This window comes from Pseudophryne corroboree, chromosome 1 (genome assembly GCF_028390025.1).
Source record: "Pseudophryne corroboree isolate aPseCor3 chromosome 1, aPseCor3.hap2, whole genome shotgun sequence".
NCBI lineage: Eukaryota > Metazoa > Chordata > Amphibia > Anura > Myobatrachidae > Pseudophryne > Pseudophryne corroboree.
Genome location: NC_086444.1, coordinates 1,046,331,866 through 1,046,346,233, shown reverse-complemented (window position 1 = coordinate 1,046,346,233; position 14,368 = coordinate 1,046,331,866). Strand labels below are relative to the sequence as shown.

Here is a 14,368-nt window from a genome sequence, read left to right as displayed (position 1 = left end):
TTCTCTACCTTTAAAGTGGGAAATTAGTGATAAACCAGTAACACCCATGCAACGTACATCCTCAACATTTTTACGCCTTTAACTCTGCAGTTAGTCATTTGAACAGTACAACAATTTTTTTACGTTTTTTGCTTGAAAAAAAAAAAAAAAAAAGGTTTACAGATGTGTCCTCATGTATCTTGCCTCAATAAACCACTTAGCGGGAGATGCTTGGCATGAGTGACCTGAGGTGTGCCATTCAACTCTGTTAGCATCAGGCATCTTTTTTTTTGGGGGGGGGGGGCAAAAATGCATCTTATTCGTATCGCTATGGAAACAAAGACACACAAGCAGATTCTGCTGATTAAAATGATATGTGGAGTGTCTATATTCTGTGTGCGACTGCAGCTGTTCCTGCATTTCATATGTAGATACACTAGTAAGGCCAGAGGATTTATCGCTCCTATGAACACCACGCTGCAGAAAGCGAGTTCAGGAGCAGGCTGGAACGCAGCCTGTGCTAATAGAAGCGTGCTACTTCTAGAACACCTCAGGCAGAGATGGATCAAAACTGGTGGCTGGAGGGGAGTGCTTCTGTTGCCTCAGAGTTACACCACTGAGCACTAAAGCATGATGTCACCATGTTTGTATTGATGCTACCGTATCTACAGGAGGAGACAGGGGTTGTATTATTGCTTTGTAACATAAGTATTGTGCTGTAATACAGAAAGTCTGCAAATGAAGAGCCCTATATTGAAAATAGTCTAGTGCACAGTATTTGAAATGCACTGCACCACCACCACGTGATACCACCTGTTACCATACTGTGAGACCTACATGTGCGGGGACCCCTTGGTCAGAGGAAGTGGAATAGAGGATGTGCACTACAGTACCTCCCAAGGCACCTCATGCCCCCCACACAGTAACAGGGGATTACATTAAGCATTGTTCCACATTACAATTACAGAGAGTTGAAATAAGAACCATTATTTTTAAATTAATCCAGGCAGTCAGAGGAAGTCCACAAGAGCTAGGACCAGGACAATTACTAACAGATGTGTCAAACTGGTACTTCATTCCGCTTAAGTCATAAACTTAATATGCATTACCACCACATCCGGTCTTATGCAGTGCTCCCACTATTTAAAGTTACAGTAGGCTCCAACTACAGAAGCCAAGGTTTCAAGTTAACTTCTGTGGAACATACTCGTCGAAAAAAAAAGTCTCCTGAGTGGTTGCTGTAATTCAATCCAATGAGTTTTATCAATGCATTTTCAGTAACTGTTCATTAACAATTCTGAGCCCTGGAGAGTGACAATTGGTGAAGAGAAGAGGGGAAGAGAGCAGGATTCTAAAACAAATGACATTTATGCATTCATTAATTCACTATCTGGAATACATAAGCGACACCTACTGATCTGTGCAACTTTAAGTGACTGCGATCTGGCTCTGGAAAAGGTGACTCTTGAAGGCAGCGTTCCAGTGACACCATTTTGTCGCAAACATTTTGCAGGGACTTCATCAGCCTTGGTGCTGCTTGTGGCAGCTGTAGCTGTTAAAAGGAACAAACATAACAGACATTATATATGGGAGCATTTACTTTCAGTAGTGGAGGGATTGAGAAACCAAATAAAATCTATAGGAGCCGTTCTAATAACTTTATGTAACCTGAAAAAAAAAGAAAGGTAATCAAAAGTAATACTGTTCTAATTCTACACAACTTTGTATGTGTCCATGTGCCGGTTCGGTCTATTGCCAACACCATGCTACCCGGTCACTTGTTAATATGTATAGGCACCAACCTCCTCTATCATCCTGCAAAACAATTACCAGCCATGACACGGACTCTCATCATCATCATCATCAAATCATTCAGGTTTCAAGTTCAACATTTTAAATAAACTTATACTTTGAGTCACTAACTTAGAATACAGTTTCCCAGCACAATGCTAAAGTCACTACTACTCATAAATAGGTTGCAATTATATTCCTTTTATCCGGGACACCTATGGTTTACACAATTTCTGTGGCTGAAAAAAACCAGGTTACAGCCAATCTTGAATTTAGCCAACCAGTCACAAAACCTGTATAATTCATGTGTCCCGGATTAACAAGATATTATGGCAACCCTACGCATTAAGAGACAGCTAGAAAAATCGAAAAATGGTTTTATATCGAGGTCTAATTCTGCAGTAAAAGCAAGTTCACATGTGAAACAGACTCTGCTGCCATCCCTTTTAAATATTTGATAATGACAAAAAAAGTCTAGACTCAAACCCCCCACCCGCCCCCCTTTCCTTACTTTAAAAAATAAAATAAAAAAGTGACTGTTTAAAAAGTTAATACAGTCAAAACATCTACTATACACCTCATATACAAACTATGAACAATGTACATCAAAGGCTTTAATTGCCCTATTTAGAATAACAACTTAATGAATGGAGTACATCATAAAGCATAAAAAGACATTCAGGAAGTCACCAAATTCATATTCCCTGTAACAGCATCAAACACATCAATGTAATATTAAAGGCTAAATGTTAGGAGCAGTTTTCAAACAAGGTTAATAAGACATTTTGCGTAGAAAACATTACGACCCCCCCATGCACTGTAAGAAACTATAGACGTAATGATACAGTGCTGTGTGTAGGATTGGTGTATCGTCTAGTTTCCCTTCGTCGAGAGGACCTTTCCCATAATTCACTGGGTCACGGTCACAAACTATTTGGAATAATAGTATTTTGGTTACCTACCGGTAAATCTTTTTCTTGTAGTCCGTGGAGGATGCTAAGGTCCAGATTAGTACCATGGGGTATAGACGGGTCCACTAGGAGCCATTGGCACTTTAAGAGTGCGGGCTGGCTCCTCTCTCTATGCCCCTCCTACCAGACTAAGTCTAGAAACTGTGCCCGAGACGGACATCTTCGAGAGAAGGCTTTAACGCAGATAGTGTCGAGATTCATACCAGCTCACACATACAAGGCACATCAAGCTAACTTAGCGTGAAGAAACTCAGCAACCACTGAAACAGTACTTACCAAGTAACAATGCAGTACTTAACTAAACAAAGTTGTACTGTATCAGATAACAATAGCAGGAAAACGAAGCGCTGGGCGGGCGCCCGGCATACTCTACGGACTACGAGAAAAGGATTTACCGGTAGGTAACCAAATTCCTATTTTCTCTTACGTCCTGGAGGATGCTGGGGTCCACATTAGTACCATGGGGATGTACCAAAGCTCCCAGTATGGGAGGGAGAGTGCTGAGGTTCCTGCAGAACTGACTGACCAAACTTTAGGTCCTCAGAGGCCAAAGTATCGAACTTGTAGAACTTCGCAAACGTGTTTGACCCTTACCAAGTAGCTGCTCGGCAAAGCTGAGACACCACGGGCAGCCGCCCAGGAAGAACCTACCTTACGAGTAGAGTGGGCCTGAACAGATTTTGGAATCTGCAATCCCGCCATAGAATAAGCATGCTGGATAGTGAACCTGATCGAGCGAGAGATAGTCTGCTTAGAAGCAGGACACCCAATTTTCTTGGGATCATACAGGACAAACCGAGTCCGATTTCCTGTGACGAGCAGTCCTCTTCACATATATTTTCAGAGCCCTTACAACATCCAAGGACTCAGGAGTAAGCAGTCACTGGCACCACAATAGGTTGGTTGATATGAAAGGCCGACACAACCTTCGGAAGAAACTGCTGACGTGTCCGGAGCTCAGCTCTATCTTTGTGGAAGATAAAGTATGGGCTTTTACAGGACAAAGACCCCAACTCCGACACACGTCTAGCAGAAGCTAAAGCCAACAACGTGATAGCCTTCCATGTAAGAAATTTAACCTCAACCTCCTGTAGAGGCTCGAACCAGTCCGATTGGAGGAACTGCAACACCACGTTAAGGTCCCAAGGCAGTACAAAGGGAGGTTGGATGTGCAGAACTTCCTTCAAAAAGGTCTGAACCTAAGGGAGGGCAGCCAATTGTTTCCGGAAGAAAATGGATAGGGCAGAAATCTGGACCTTCACAGATACCAACTTCAGGCCCATATCCACACCAGCTTGTAGGAAGAGGAGAAACAGTCCCAGTTGAAACTCCACCGCAGGAAATTTCTTAGACTCACACCAAGGTACATATTTTTTCCAAATTCGATGGTAATGTTTAGACGTTAGTGTGTGTACACACGGTGAGATATTTTCTTTCGATTTTGACTATATAGTCAAAATCGCAAGAAAAGTTAGTGCAGATCGCAAGGTGAAAGTCAACTTGCGATTCCGATGCACGGTCCCGCCAGGTCGGCATCGCAAGAAAAGATAGACTGTGCAGGCAAGTCAATCCTTGCTAGATTGGTGTACTATCTAGTTCATCTCACATGTCAATGACATCTCACATAAGCCAAAATCGTAAGCACACAGTCCATATCTTAAGAAAAGTTAGTCAAAATCTGTGCTATCTGGGCTCCAGGGAGTTCAAGGGAAATCGCAAGTGAAAATCGGCCATAGCAAGGATCTCACCATGTGTACACACCCTTACTCCTTTCCTAGCCTATATCAGGGTAGGAATAACCTTGTTCGGAATGCCATTCCGAGCTAGTATCAGGTGTTCAACCTCCATTTCGTCAAAAGTAGCAGCGGTAAGTCTTGATAGGCGAACGGCCTCTGCTGCAGCAGGTACTCCCGAAGAGGAAGAGGCCTCGACTCTTCTTGCAGTAGATCCAGAAGATCCGCATACCAAGCCTTTCTTGGCCAGTCTTGAGCAATAAGGATTGCTTGAACCCTTGTTCTCCTTATGAGCTTTAGAACTCTTGGGATGAGTGGAAGTGGAGGAAACACATATACAGACTGGAACACCCACGGAGTCACTAGGGCGTCCACCGCCACTGCTTGCGGGTCCCTCGACCTGGAAAAGTACCGCCAAAGCTTCTTGTTGAGACGAGAGGCCAGCATGTCGATCTGGGGTACGCCCCAAAAACCTGTTACCTCGAACACCTCCGAATGGAGACCCCACTCCTCTGGATGGACAACGTGTCTGATGAGGAAATCCGCTTCCCAGTTGTCTACTCCCAGAATGAAGATTGCTGACAGCGCCAATGCGTGCTTTTCTGCCCAGAGGATGACTCTTGTTACCTCTGCCATTGCAGCTCTGCTCTTCGTTCCACCCTGTCAGTTTATGCAAGCCACTGTTGTCACATTGTCAGACTGCACTTGAATGGCACGATTTCTCAGAAGATGGGCCGCTTGGAGAATACTGTTGTAGACGGCTCTTAGTTCCAGAATGTTTATCGGCAGGCTGGCTTCCAGACTTGACCACCTTCCTTGGAAGGTTACCCCTTGAGTGACCCAGCCCCGGAGACTTGCATCCGTGGTTAGAAGGATCCAGTCCTGAAACCCGAACCTGCGGCCCTCCAGAAGGTGAGGTAATTGCAGCCACCAGAGGAGTGAAATCCTGGCCTTTGGCGACAGACGTATACTCTGGTGCATGTGTAGATGGGATCCCGATCACTTGTCCAGGAGATCCAGTTGGAAGGACTGAGCGTGAAACCTCCCGTACTGCAGAGCCTCATAAGAGGCCACCATCTTCCCCAGAAGGCTAATGCACTGATGAACCGACACCCTGGCTGGCTTCAGGACATCCCGGACCATCGTTTAAATCACCAAAGCATTTTTCTCCGGGAGAAACACCCTCTCTGCACCTCCGTGCCGAGGATCATTCCCTGAAAAGACAAGCTCCTGGTTGGTTCCAAATGTGATTTTGGAAGATTCAGGATCCAACCATGTTCCCTAAGAAGCTGGGTCGTGAGTGCTATGGACCGTAACAGCTTCTCCTTGGACGATGCCTTTATCAGCAGATCATCCAGATACGGAATTATGTTCACCCCGTCTGCGGAGGAGAATCATCATTTCCGCCATCACCTTGGCGAATACCCTCGGTGCTGTGGAGGCGCAGAATGGAAGGGCCTGGAACTGAAAGTGACAGTCCAACAGTGCGAATCGAAGATAAGCTTGATGCCGCAGCCAAATCGGAATGTGGAGGTACGCATTGCTTGACATCCAGGGATACTAGGAATTCCCCCTCCTCTAGACCCGATATCACTGCGCTTAGAGACACCATTTTGAACTTGAACTTCCTCAGAAAGGGGTTTAGTGATTTTAAGTTCAGAATGGGCCTGACCGAACCATCCGGTTTCGGTACCACGAAAAGGTTCGAATAGTAACCTTTGTTTTGCATATGAGGTGGTACTGGCACCATGACCTGTGCCTCCACCAACTTCTGGATGGCTTCTTGCAGGACAGTCCTGTCTGCCAGCAGAGCTGGCAAGCCTGATCTGAAAAATCGGTGGGGAGGGAGATTTTGAAATTCCAGCCTGTACCCCTGGGACACTATCTTGCACCCAGGGGTCCAGGCCGGAGGACACCCAGACATGACTGAAATGTCCGAGTCTCGCTTTCACCGGCCCCTCTGGCCCCACCTCCGAGGCGTGCAGTCCACCCTCATGTGGAGGGCTTTGGTGTACCTGAAGCAGGTTTATTGTTCCTGGGAACCTGCAGCCGCAGGTTTCTTCAACTTGGGCCGACCTCCCCGAAAAAAGGTGTTGGCCGGCTTGGCCTTTCTGGGCTTGGTAGACCAAAAGGGCTGTGCTGTAACTGAAGAAAAGGGTTTCTTTGGAGCAGGGGTAGCTGAGGGAAGAAAGGGTGACTTGCAAGCCATAGCCGTGGAGATCCACGCATCTAATGCTTCCCCAAAGAGAGCCTGACCTGTGTAGAGTAGGGTCTCCACTCCACACTTCTCCTGGATTCCGCATCGGCATACCACTGGCGCAACCACAGTTTCTCGACGAGCCGATACGGACATGGACGAAATTCCCGCAGCCATGGAACCCAGGTCTTTCATGGATTCTACCAGAAATCCTGCCGAATCCTAAATGTTACATAACAATTAAACATCACATTTTTCCATAGTATCCAAGTCCTCAAGTAACGTGCCTGGCCACTTTATTATAGCTTTGGCAATCCAAGCACTGGCAATAGTGGGACGTTGTATTGCCCCAGAAGCCGTGTACATGGCTTTGAGCGTATTATCAATTTTACGATCAGCCGGCTCTTTCAAGGCGGTAGATCCTGGAACAGGTAAAACCACCTTTTTTTGAGAGTCTGGATACTGATGCGTCAACAACAGGCGGGTTTTCCCATTTTTTCCTATCCTCTACCGGGAAGGGAAATGCTACCAGAACCCTTTTGGGTATCTGGAATTTTTTATCCGTGTTTTCCCAAGTTTTTACAAATATAGCATTTAATTCCTTTGACGCAGGGAAGGTTAGCGAGGCTTTCTTATTTTCAGTGAAGTAAGCATCCTCAACCTGCTCGGGTGTTGTATCAGCAATATTCAACACATCCCTAATAGCCTCTAACATCAACAGCACCCCCTTAGCAAGAGATGCTGTCCTCCGCAACACATCCCCGTCACAGTCTGCAGTGTCAGAATCAGTATCGGTATCATCCTGCATGATCTGTGCAAGAGCACGTTTATGGGAATATACAGCGGGGAGCCCTGATGTACCAGAACTGGGCCAGACTGCCACAGAGTTCTGTAAAGCCTGAGTTGCAGATTCATTTTGTGCAACCCTATTAGAAATCTGAGAAAATAGGATTTTAATACCTACCGGTAAATCATTTTCTCCTAGTCCATAGATTATTCTGGGGTCCACTTCAATTCCATGGGGTATAGACGGTTCCGCAGGAGCTATGGGCACTTTAAGACTTTTCAAGGGTGTGAACTGGCTCCTCCCTCTATGCCTCTCCTCCAGACCTCAGTTATAGTAACTGTGCCCAGGGTAGACGGACATTTCGAGGAAAGGATTTACTTTTATACTAATGGTGAGATTCATACCAGCTCACACCTCAACCATGCCGCACAACATGGCATTCAACAAGACACACGCCGACAGGCATGAACAATTTACAGCAACATGCTGAAAACAAATGAAACACAACTTGTGTAACTATAAAGAACAAACTGCAGGTAAAGTAAGCACTGGGTCGGGTGCCCAGCATCCTCTACGGCAGGCATTCCCAACAACGGTCCTCAAGGCACACTAACAGTGCAGGTTTTAGTGATATCCCGGCTTCAGCACAGGTGACTTAATTAGAAGCTCAGTTATTTTGATTTAACCATCTGTGCTGCAGCCTGGATATCACTAAAACCTGCACTCTTGGTGTGCCTCTTGGTATTAAAATCCTATTTTCTCATACGTCCTAGAGGATGCTGGGGTCCACTTCAGTACCATGGGGTACCAAGTAGCTGCTCGGCAAAGTTGTAAAGCCGAGACACCCCGGGCAGCCGCCCAGGATGAGCCCACTTTCCTAGTAGAATGGGCCTTCACCGACTTCGGTACCGGCAAGCCTGCCGTAGAATGAGCGTGCTGAATTGTCCCTCTGATCCAGCGCGCAATAGTCTGCTTAGAAGCAGGACACCCAATCTTGCTGGGAGCATACAGGACAAAGAGAGCCTCTGTTTTCCGTAACCGAGCTGTTCTTGCGACATAAATCTTCAAAGCGCTAACCACATCTAGAGACGGACTCAGTGAAAGTGTCAATAGCTACTGGCACCACAATAGGTTTATTTATGTGGAAGGATGAAACCACCTTTGGAAGAAATTGTTGACGAGTTCTTAACTCTGCCCTATCTTCATGGAAGATCAGGTAAGGGCTCTTGTAAGACAAGGCCCCCAACTCAGACACCCGCCTTGCGGATGCCAAGTCCAAAGCATCACCACTTTCCAAGTGAGAACTTTCAATACTATCTCCTGCAGAGGTTCAAACCAATCTGATTGAAGGAACTGCAGCACCACATTAAGGTCCCATGGTGCCACTGGAGGCTGGATGTGCAGAACCCCTTTCACGAAGGTCTGTACCTCTGGAAGAGAGGCCAATTGTTTCTGGAAGAACACTGACAAGGCCGAAATCTGGACCTTGAATGATCCCAATCGGAGGCCCGCCTCCACACCATCCTGCAAAACCTGGAGAAAACGTCCCAACTCAAACTCTTCCGTAGGAGCCTTCTTGGATTTACACCAAGACACATATTCTCTCCAAATACTGTGGTAATGTTTAGACGTTACTCCTTTCCTGGCCTGAATAAGAGTGGGGATGACTTCCTTGGGAATACCCTTTCAGGATAGGATCCGACGCTCAACAGCCATGCCGTAAAACGTAGCCACGGTAAGTCTTGATACACACATGGCCCCTGCTGTAGTAGGTCCTCTCGAGGAGGAGGAGGCGGCCAAGGATCTTCTATGAGCAACTCCTGAAGATCTGGATACCAAGCCCTCCTTGGCCAGTCTGGGGCAATGAAGATTGCTCAAACTCTTGTTATTATTTTGAGAACTTTTGGAATCAGTGGAAGTGTAGGGAAAACCTATACCAACCGAAACACCCACTGGGTCACCAGTGCATCCACTGCTATTGCTTGAGGGTCTCTCAACCTAGAACAATATCTCTGAAGCTTCTTGTTTAGACGAGATGCCATCATGTCTACTTGAGGAACTCCCCAAAGACTCGTCACCTCTGCGAAGACTTCTTGCTGGAGGCCCCACTCTCCTGTATGGAGATTGTGTCTGCTGAGGAAGTCTGCTTCCCAGTTGTCCACTCCCGGAATGAAAATTGCTGACAGAGCTCTAACATGTCTTTCTGCCCAGAGGAGAATCCTTGTCACCTCTGCCATTGCTGCTCTGCTTTTCGTTGCGCCTTGCCTGTTTATGTACACGTCTGCTGTTACATTGTCCGACTGGATCTGCACGGGATGATCTTGAAGATATACCACTGGTAGAATGCCGTTGTAAATGGCTCTCAACTCCAGAACGTTTATGTGAAAGCAGGCTTCCTGACTTGACCATTCTCCTTGGAAGCTTTCCCCCTGTGTGACAGCTCCCCAGCCTCGGAGACTTGCATCCGTGGTTATTAGGACCCAGTCGTGAATCCCAAACCTGCGTCCCTCTCGTAGGTGAGAACTGTGTAGCCACCACAGGAGCGAAATCCTGGCTTTGGGGGACAGGATTATTTTCCGGTGCATGTGTAGGTGGGATCCGGACCACTTGTCCAACAGGCCCCACTGGAATACTCTGGCATGAAATCGGCCAAACTGTATGGCCTCGTAGGCCGCTACCATTTTCCCCAACAACCGAATGCATTGATGGATCGATACGCTTGTTGGTTTCAATATTTGTTTGACCATTTTCTGGATTTCCAGAGCCTTTTACACTGGAAGAAATACTCTCCATACTTCTGTGTCCAGAATAATCCCTAAAAAGGACAATCCTGTCGTTGGTTCCAACTGCGACTTTGGAAAATTCATGATCCAACCATGTTGTGGGAGTATTGACAGGGAGAGTGCAATGTTCTGCACCAACTGTTCCCTGGATCTCACTTATCAGGAGATCGTCCAGATAAGGAATTATATTGACTCCTTTTTGACGAAGGAGGACCATCATCTCCGCCATCACCTTGGTGAATACCCTCAGTGCCGTGGAGAATCCGGACGGCAACGTCTGGAACTGGTAATGGCAATCCTGTGCTGCGAATTTCAGATAAGCTTGGTGAGGAGGATAAATGGGAACATGCAAGTTAGCATTCTTTATGTCTACTGACACCATGAAGTCCCCCTCCTCCAGACTGGAAATCACTACCCTCAGGGATTCCATCTTGAACTTGAACCTTTTCAGGTAGAGATTCAGATTTTTCAGGTTTAAAATCGGTCTGACCGAGCTGTCCGGCTTCGGAACTACGAAGAGACTTGAATAAAAACCTACTCCTTGCTGTGACAAGGTTACCAGGACTATGACCTGATCCTGATATAATTTTTGAATTGCCGTTGTTACTGCCTCTCTTTCTGGAAGAGAAGCTGGCAAAGTCGATTTTAAAAATTGGCATGGGGGGACGTCTTGAAAATCTAGTTTGTACCCATGGGACACTATTTGTAAGACCCATTGGTCCAGGCCAGATTGAATCCAGATTTGACTGAAAAGTTTCAGATGTGCTCCCACCTGAACGGACTCCCGCAAGGGAGCCCCAGTGTCATGCTGCAGATTTGGCATTAGCAGGGGTGGACTTCTGCTCCTGCGATCCGGGAGACGCTGCGGATTTCTTTCCTTTTCCCCTTCCCCTACCTGCAAAAAAGGGGGAACCTTTGGCCTTTTTGTATTTGTTGGGCCGAAAGGACTGCATGTGAGAGTGATGTGTCTTTTTCGCCGGTGTAGGAGCATAAGGCAAGAATGTCGACTTACCTGCAGTAGCCGCCGAGACTAACGCATCCAGCCCATCACCAAACAAGGCCTCACCTTTATACGGGAGAGCCTCCATATTGCTTTTGGAATCTGCATCAGCATTCCACTGGCGAACCCACAACGCCCTCCGAGCCGATACTGCCATGGTAGCGGTTCTTGATCCCAAGAGACCAATATATTTCATGGTTTCTAGTACGTACGCAGCAGCGTCTTTGATATGACCTAACGTTTGGAGTATCTCGTCTCCATCTATTGTGTCAATGTCTAATGACAAGTTTTCTGACCACTTTTCAATAGCACTACTCACCCACGCACAGACAATGGTAGGCCTGAATAGTGTCCCATTGGCCACATCAATAGATCACCTCACTCACTTGCGGTCTGCCGGCTCCTTAAGTGAAGCCATTGCAGGCGCAAGGAGAAACACCTTTTCTCTTTTATGACAGGGCCCTGTCTAAAATGTGGGGTGACTCCCACCTTTTGGAAAAAGGTAAGCTGCCTGAATTCCTTTTGGGAATCTGAAATTTCTTTTCAGGTTAAATCAGACTCCCTCCCAGGACTGTTCAACTCCTGAGGAGGCAAAATTACATTACTTCTTTACTAAAGTAAACCCTCTCCTTGTGGTAAAAGAGGGGGCTTCGTAACTTCTTACACCACCTTTATAGCTAAAACATGTATTGAATGCTTTTTTGCTAACTTAGGACCTATTCCCCTGGAATCACTAGTGTCGACAAAGGAGTCAGAGTCCGTGTCGGTATCAGTTTGTACTACTTGTGCAAATTTGTATGTGCCCCAGAGGGGTCCCTGTGGATAAAAGGCAGAACTATTAAAAAATCACATCTTCAACAGATTATTTTCAGTTTTCTTTATGAGATTCAGTCCAACCTCTTACTGATATGATTCACACTATCATGTAACCTTTCACCCAGTCAGGCTCTTGGTGTCATATTACACCTCTGTGTCCCTAACATGTCTCCCAGAGACATGTCACACACGTGCACAACCACACCACAGACACTCCGGGACTTATAGGGGACAGACCCACAGTAAAATCTGTCAGAGGGACACAAATAGGATTTGCCAGTTCACAACCCAGCGCCAGTAACACAATGTCTGTGAACACAAAATGCCCACTGACTTGCAGCACTTTTATAATGTTAATCACACAATTATATAGCACCAAATTCACTGTGACCCCCCTGTTTTGCACCCTGATACTTGTTCAGCAGTGGAGGAGGACCAGCGTGGTCTCTGCAGCCTGAGGAGAGAAAATGGCGCTGAGCAGTGTGCTGGCTGGCTGACTGAGGAAGCTCCACTCTTCAATGGCGTGTTTCTCCTCAGCTTTTATGAGGTAATTTTTTATACTGGCAGGGGGTAGGACTGTGCCTCAGCAACTTATGCCCGTTATTTATGACAGTTTTCATCGATTTCATGCTGCCCAGGGCCCCCCCCCCCCGCAGTGCCTGTGTATGTGTGGGCAACATGGCGCGCTGCGCTACCGCCAGCCGCACGGTACCTTTAGCCGTCACTTTCTTGATTGATCTCTCTTCTAACACTCACCTGTCTTCTGACTTCTGGCTCTGTGAGGGGGGTGACGGCGTGCTGTGGGAGTGAGCATCTAGGCACGGCTAGCGTTCAGTTCCCTTCAGGAGCCAATGGTGTCCTGTCAGCCAGAAGCAGAGCCATGAAACTCTTTAGGAAGTTGGTTCCTACTTCTGCCCCCTCAGTCCCACGAAGCAGGGAGACTGTTGCCAGCAGTTCTCCCTGAAAATAAAAAACCTAACATAAGTCTTTTCAGAGAAACTGAAGAGGACATAGCCTCTGCAGCATATGACACGGAGTCCCTGGACATTGCTTAATGGAGACAACAGACACTCCACACACACACAGGGGAGGACAGAGTTTCACCCTCAAGAACTGCAAGAGAGACACAGATATTGGAGCCATCCCCCACACAGCGCTTTTAATATAAAGGGAGACCCCCTATCAGCACTGACCGTGCACCTTAATAGGTTACACAGTCGTTTTGCAGTTCCCCCCCGCCCACGCCACCCACTTCTACAACCCCCTGGTACCGTGAGAGATAGCTGGAGTTGCTGTGGAGGGACTTGCTCTTCACTGACAGCGTTGTGCAGGCAGGAAAATGGTGCTGAATGCTGCTGGGTTCGCTCTGAGAAGCTCCACCCCCAAAATGGCACTGTCTTCCTGCTCTTCATAGGATTACACTGGCCTGAGGATTTATGCTGGCTGAGATCCCGGGACCCCAACAGGCTGTGTGATCAGTGTAGGGTGTAGGCGCTGGCTCAGGGCGCCCCTCACAGCGTCACACTATGTACCGCTGAGCCTCCGGAGCGCAGTTAATACTGCGCTCCTACCCTAATGCTGCCATCTTAACACCGGCCCCCCGCTTGCTAGGGGGGTTGGTGACTCACTCGCCACTGATCTGCGGCTCTGTAAGGGGGTGGCGGCATGCTGCTGGGGTGAGCGATCTCCTGTGGCGGGGAACGATCTATCCCCTTATGAGCTCAGTGTCCTGTCAGCGGAGATAGTGGCTCAGACCCTGCATGGCGGACACTACTCCCCCCCTTAGTCCCACGAAGCGGGGAGGCTGTAAAATGATAAACTCTAAAAAACTTTACTAGAGAAACTCTGGAGAGCTCCCCTAGCTGTGACCGGCTCCTCCGGGTACATTTTTTAAACATAGTTTGGAAGGTGGGGCATAGAGGGAGGAGCCAGCCCACACTCTCAAACTCTTGCAGTGCCAATGGCCCCTGGTGGACCCGTCTATACCCCATGGTAGTAATGTGGACCCCAGAATCCTCTAGGACGTAAAAGAAAGTAACCTGTGGCGAGCGAAGCGGAGTGAGACACCGTGCCCGAAGCGCAGCAAGTCCGTGAGGGTCCAATGCAGCATAACTAAAACAAAATAACTTGCAACAAACAGATTGGAGAAAACAAATACATTCTGTAAGGGCAGATGACCATTTCCGTCATCACTTGATGTCACATCAAGGTGCTTTCCACGAAGAGGAAAAAGACGCAACCGTAGGTATGGTCTCGGAGGAGATGGGTGGAGTGAGTGACACAACTTTGTATGATTTGTCCTGTCAGTAAT

At 47.3% G+C, this 14,368-nt stretch overlaps 1 protein-coding gene across 3 annotated transcripts in view; it reads right to left on the bottom strand.

The window, feature by feature from the left end:
- MTUS1 (microtubule associated scaffold protein 1) overlaps window positions 1–14,368 on the bottom strand; it is a 460,214-nt gene that overhangs the window by 132,382 nt on the left and 313,464 nt on the right. For all 3 annotated transcript variants that reach the window (XM_063920828.1, XM_063920830.1, XM_063920829.1), the window contains one exon: window positions 1,394–1,531. In XM_063920828.1, the coding sequence (XP_063776898.1) occupies window positions 1,394–1,531 (138 nt within the window). The remainder of the gene's footprint in view (window positions 1–1,393; window positions 1,532–14,368) is intronic.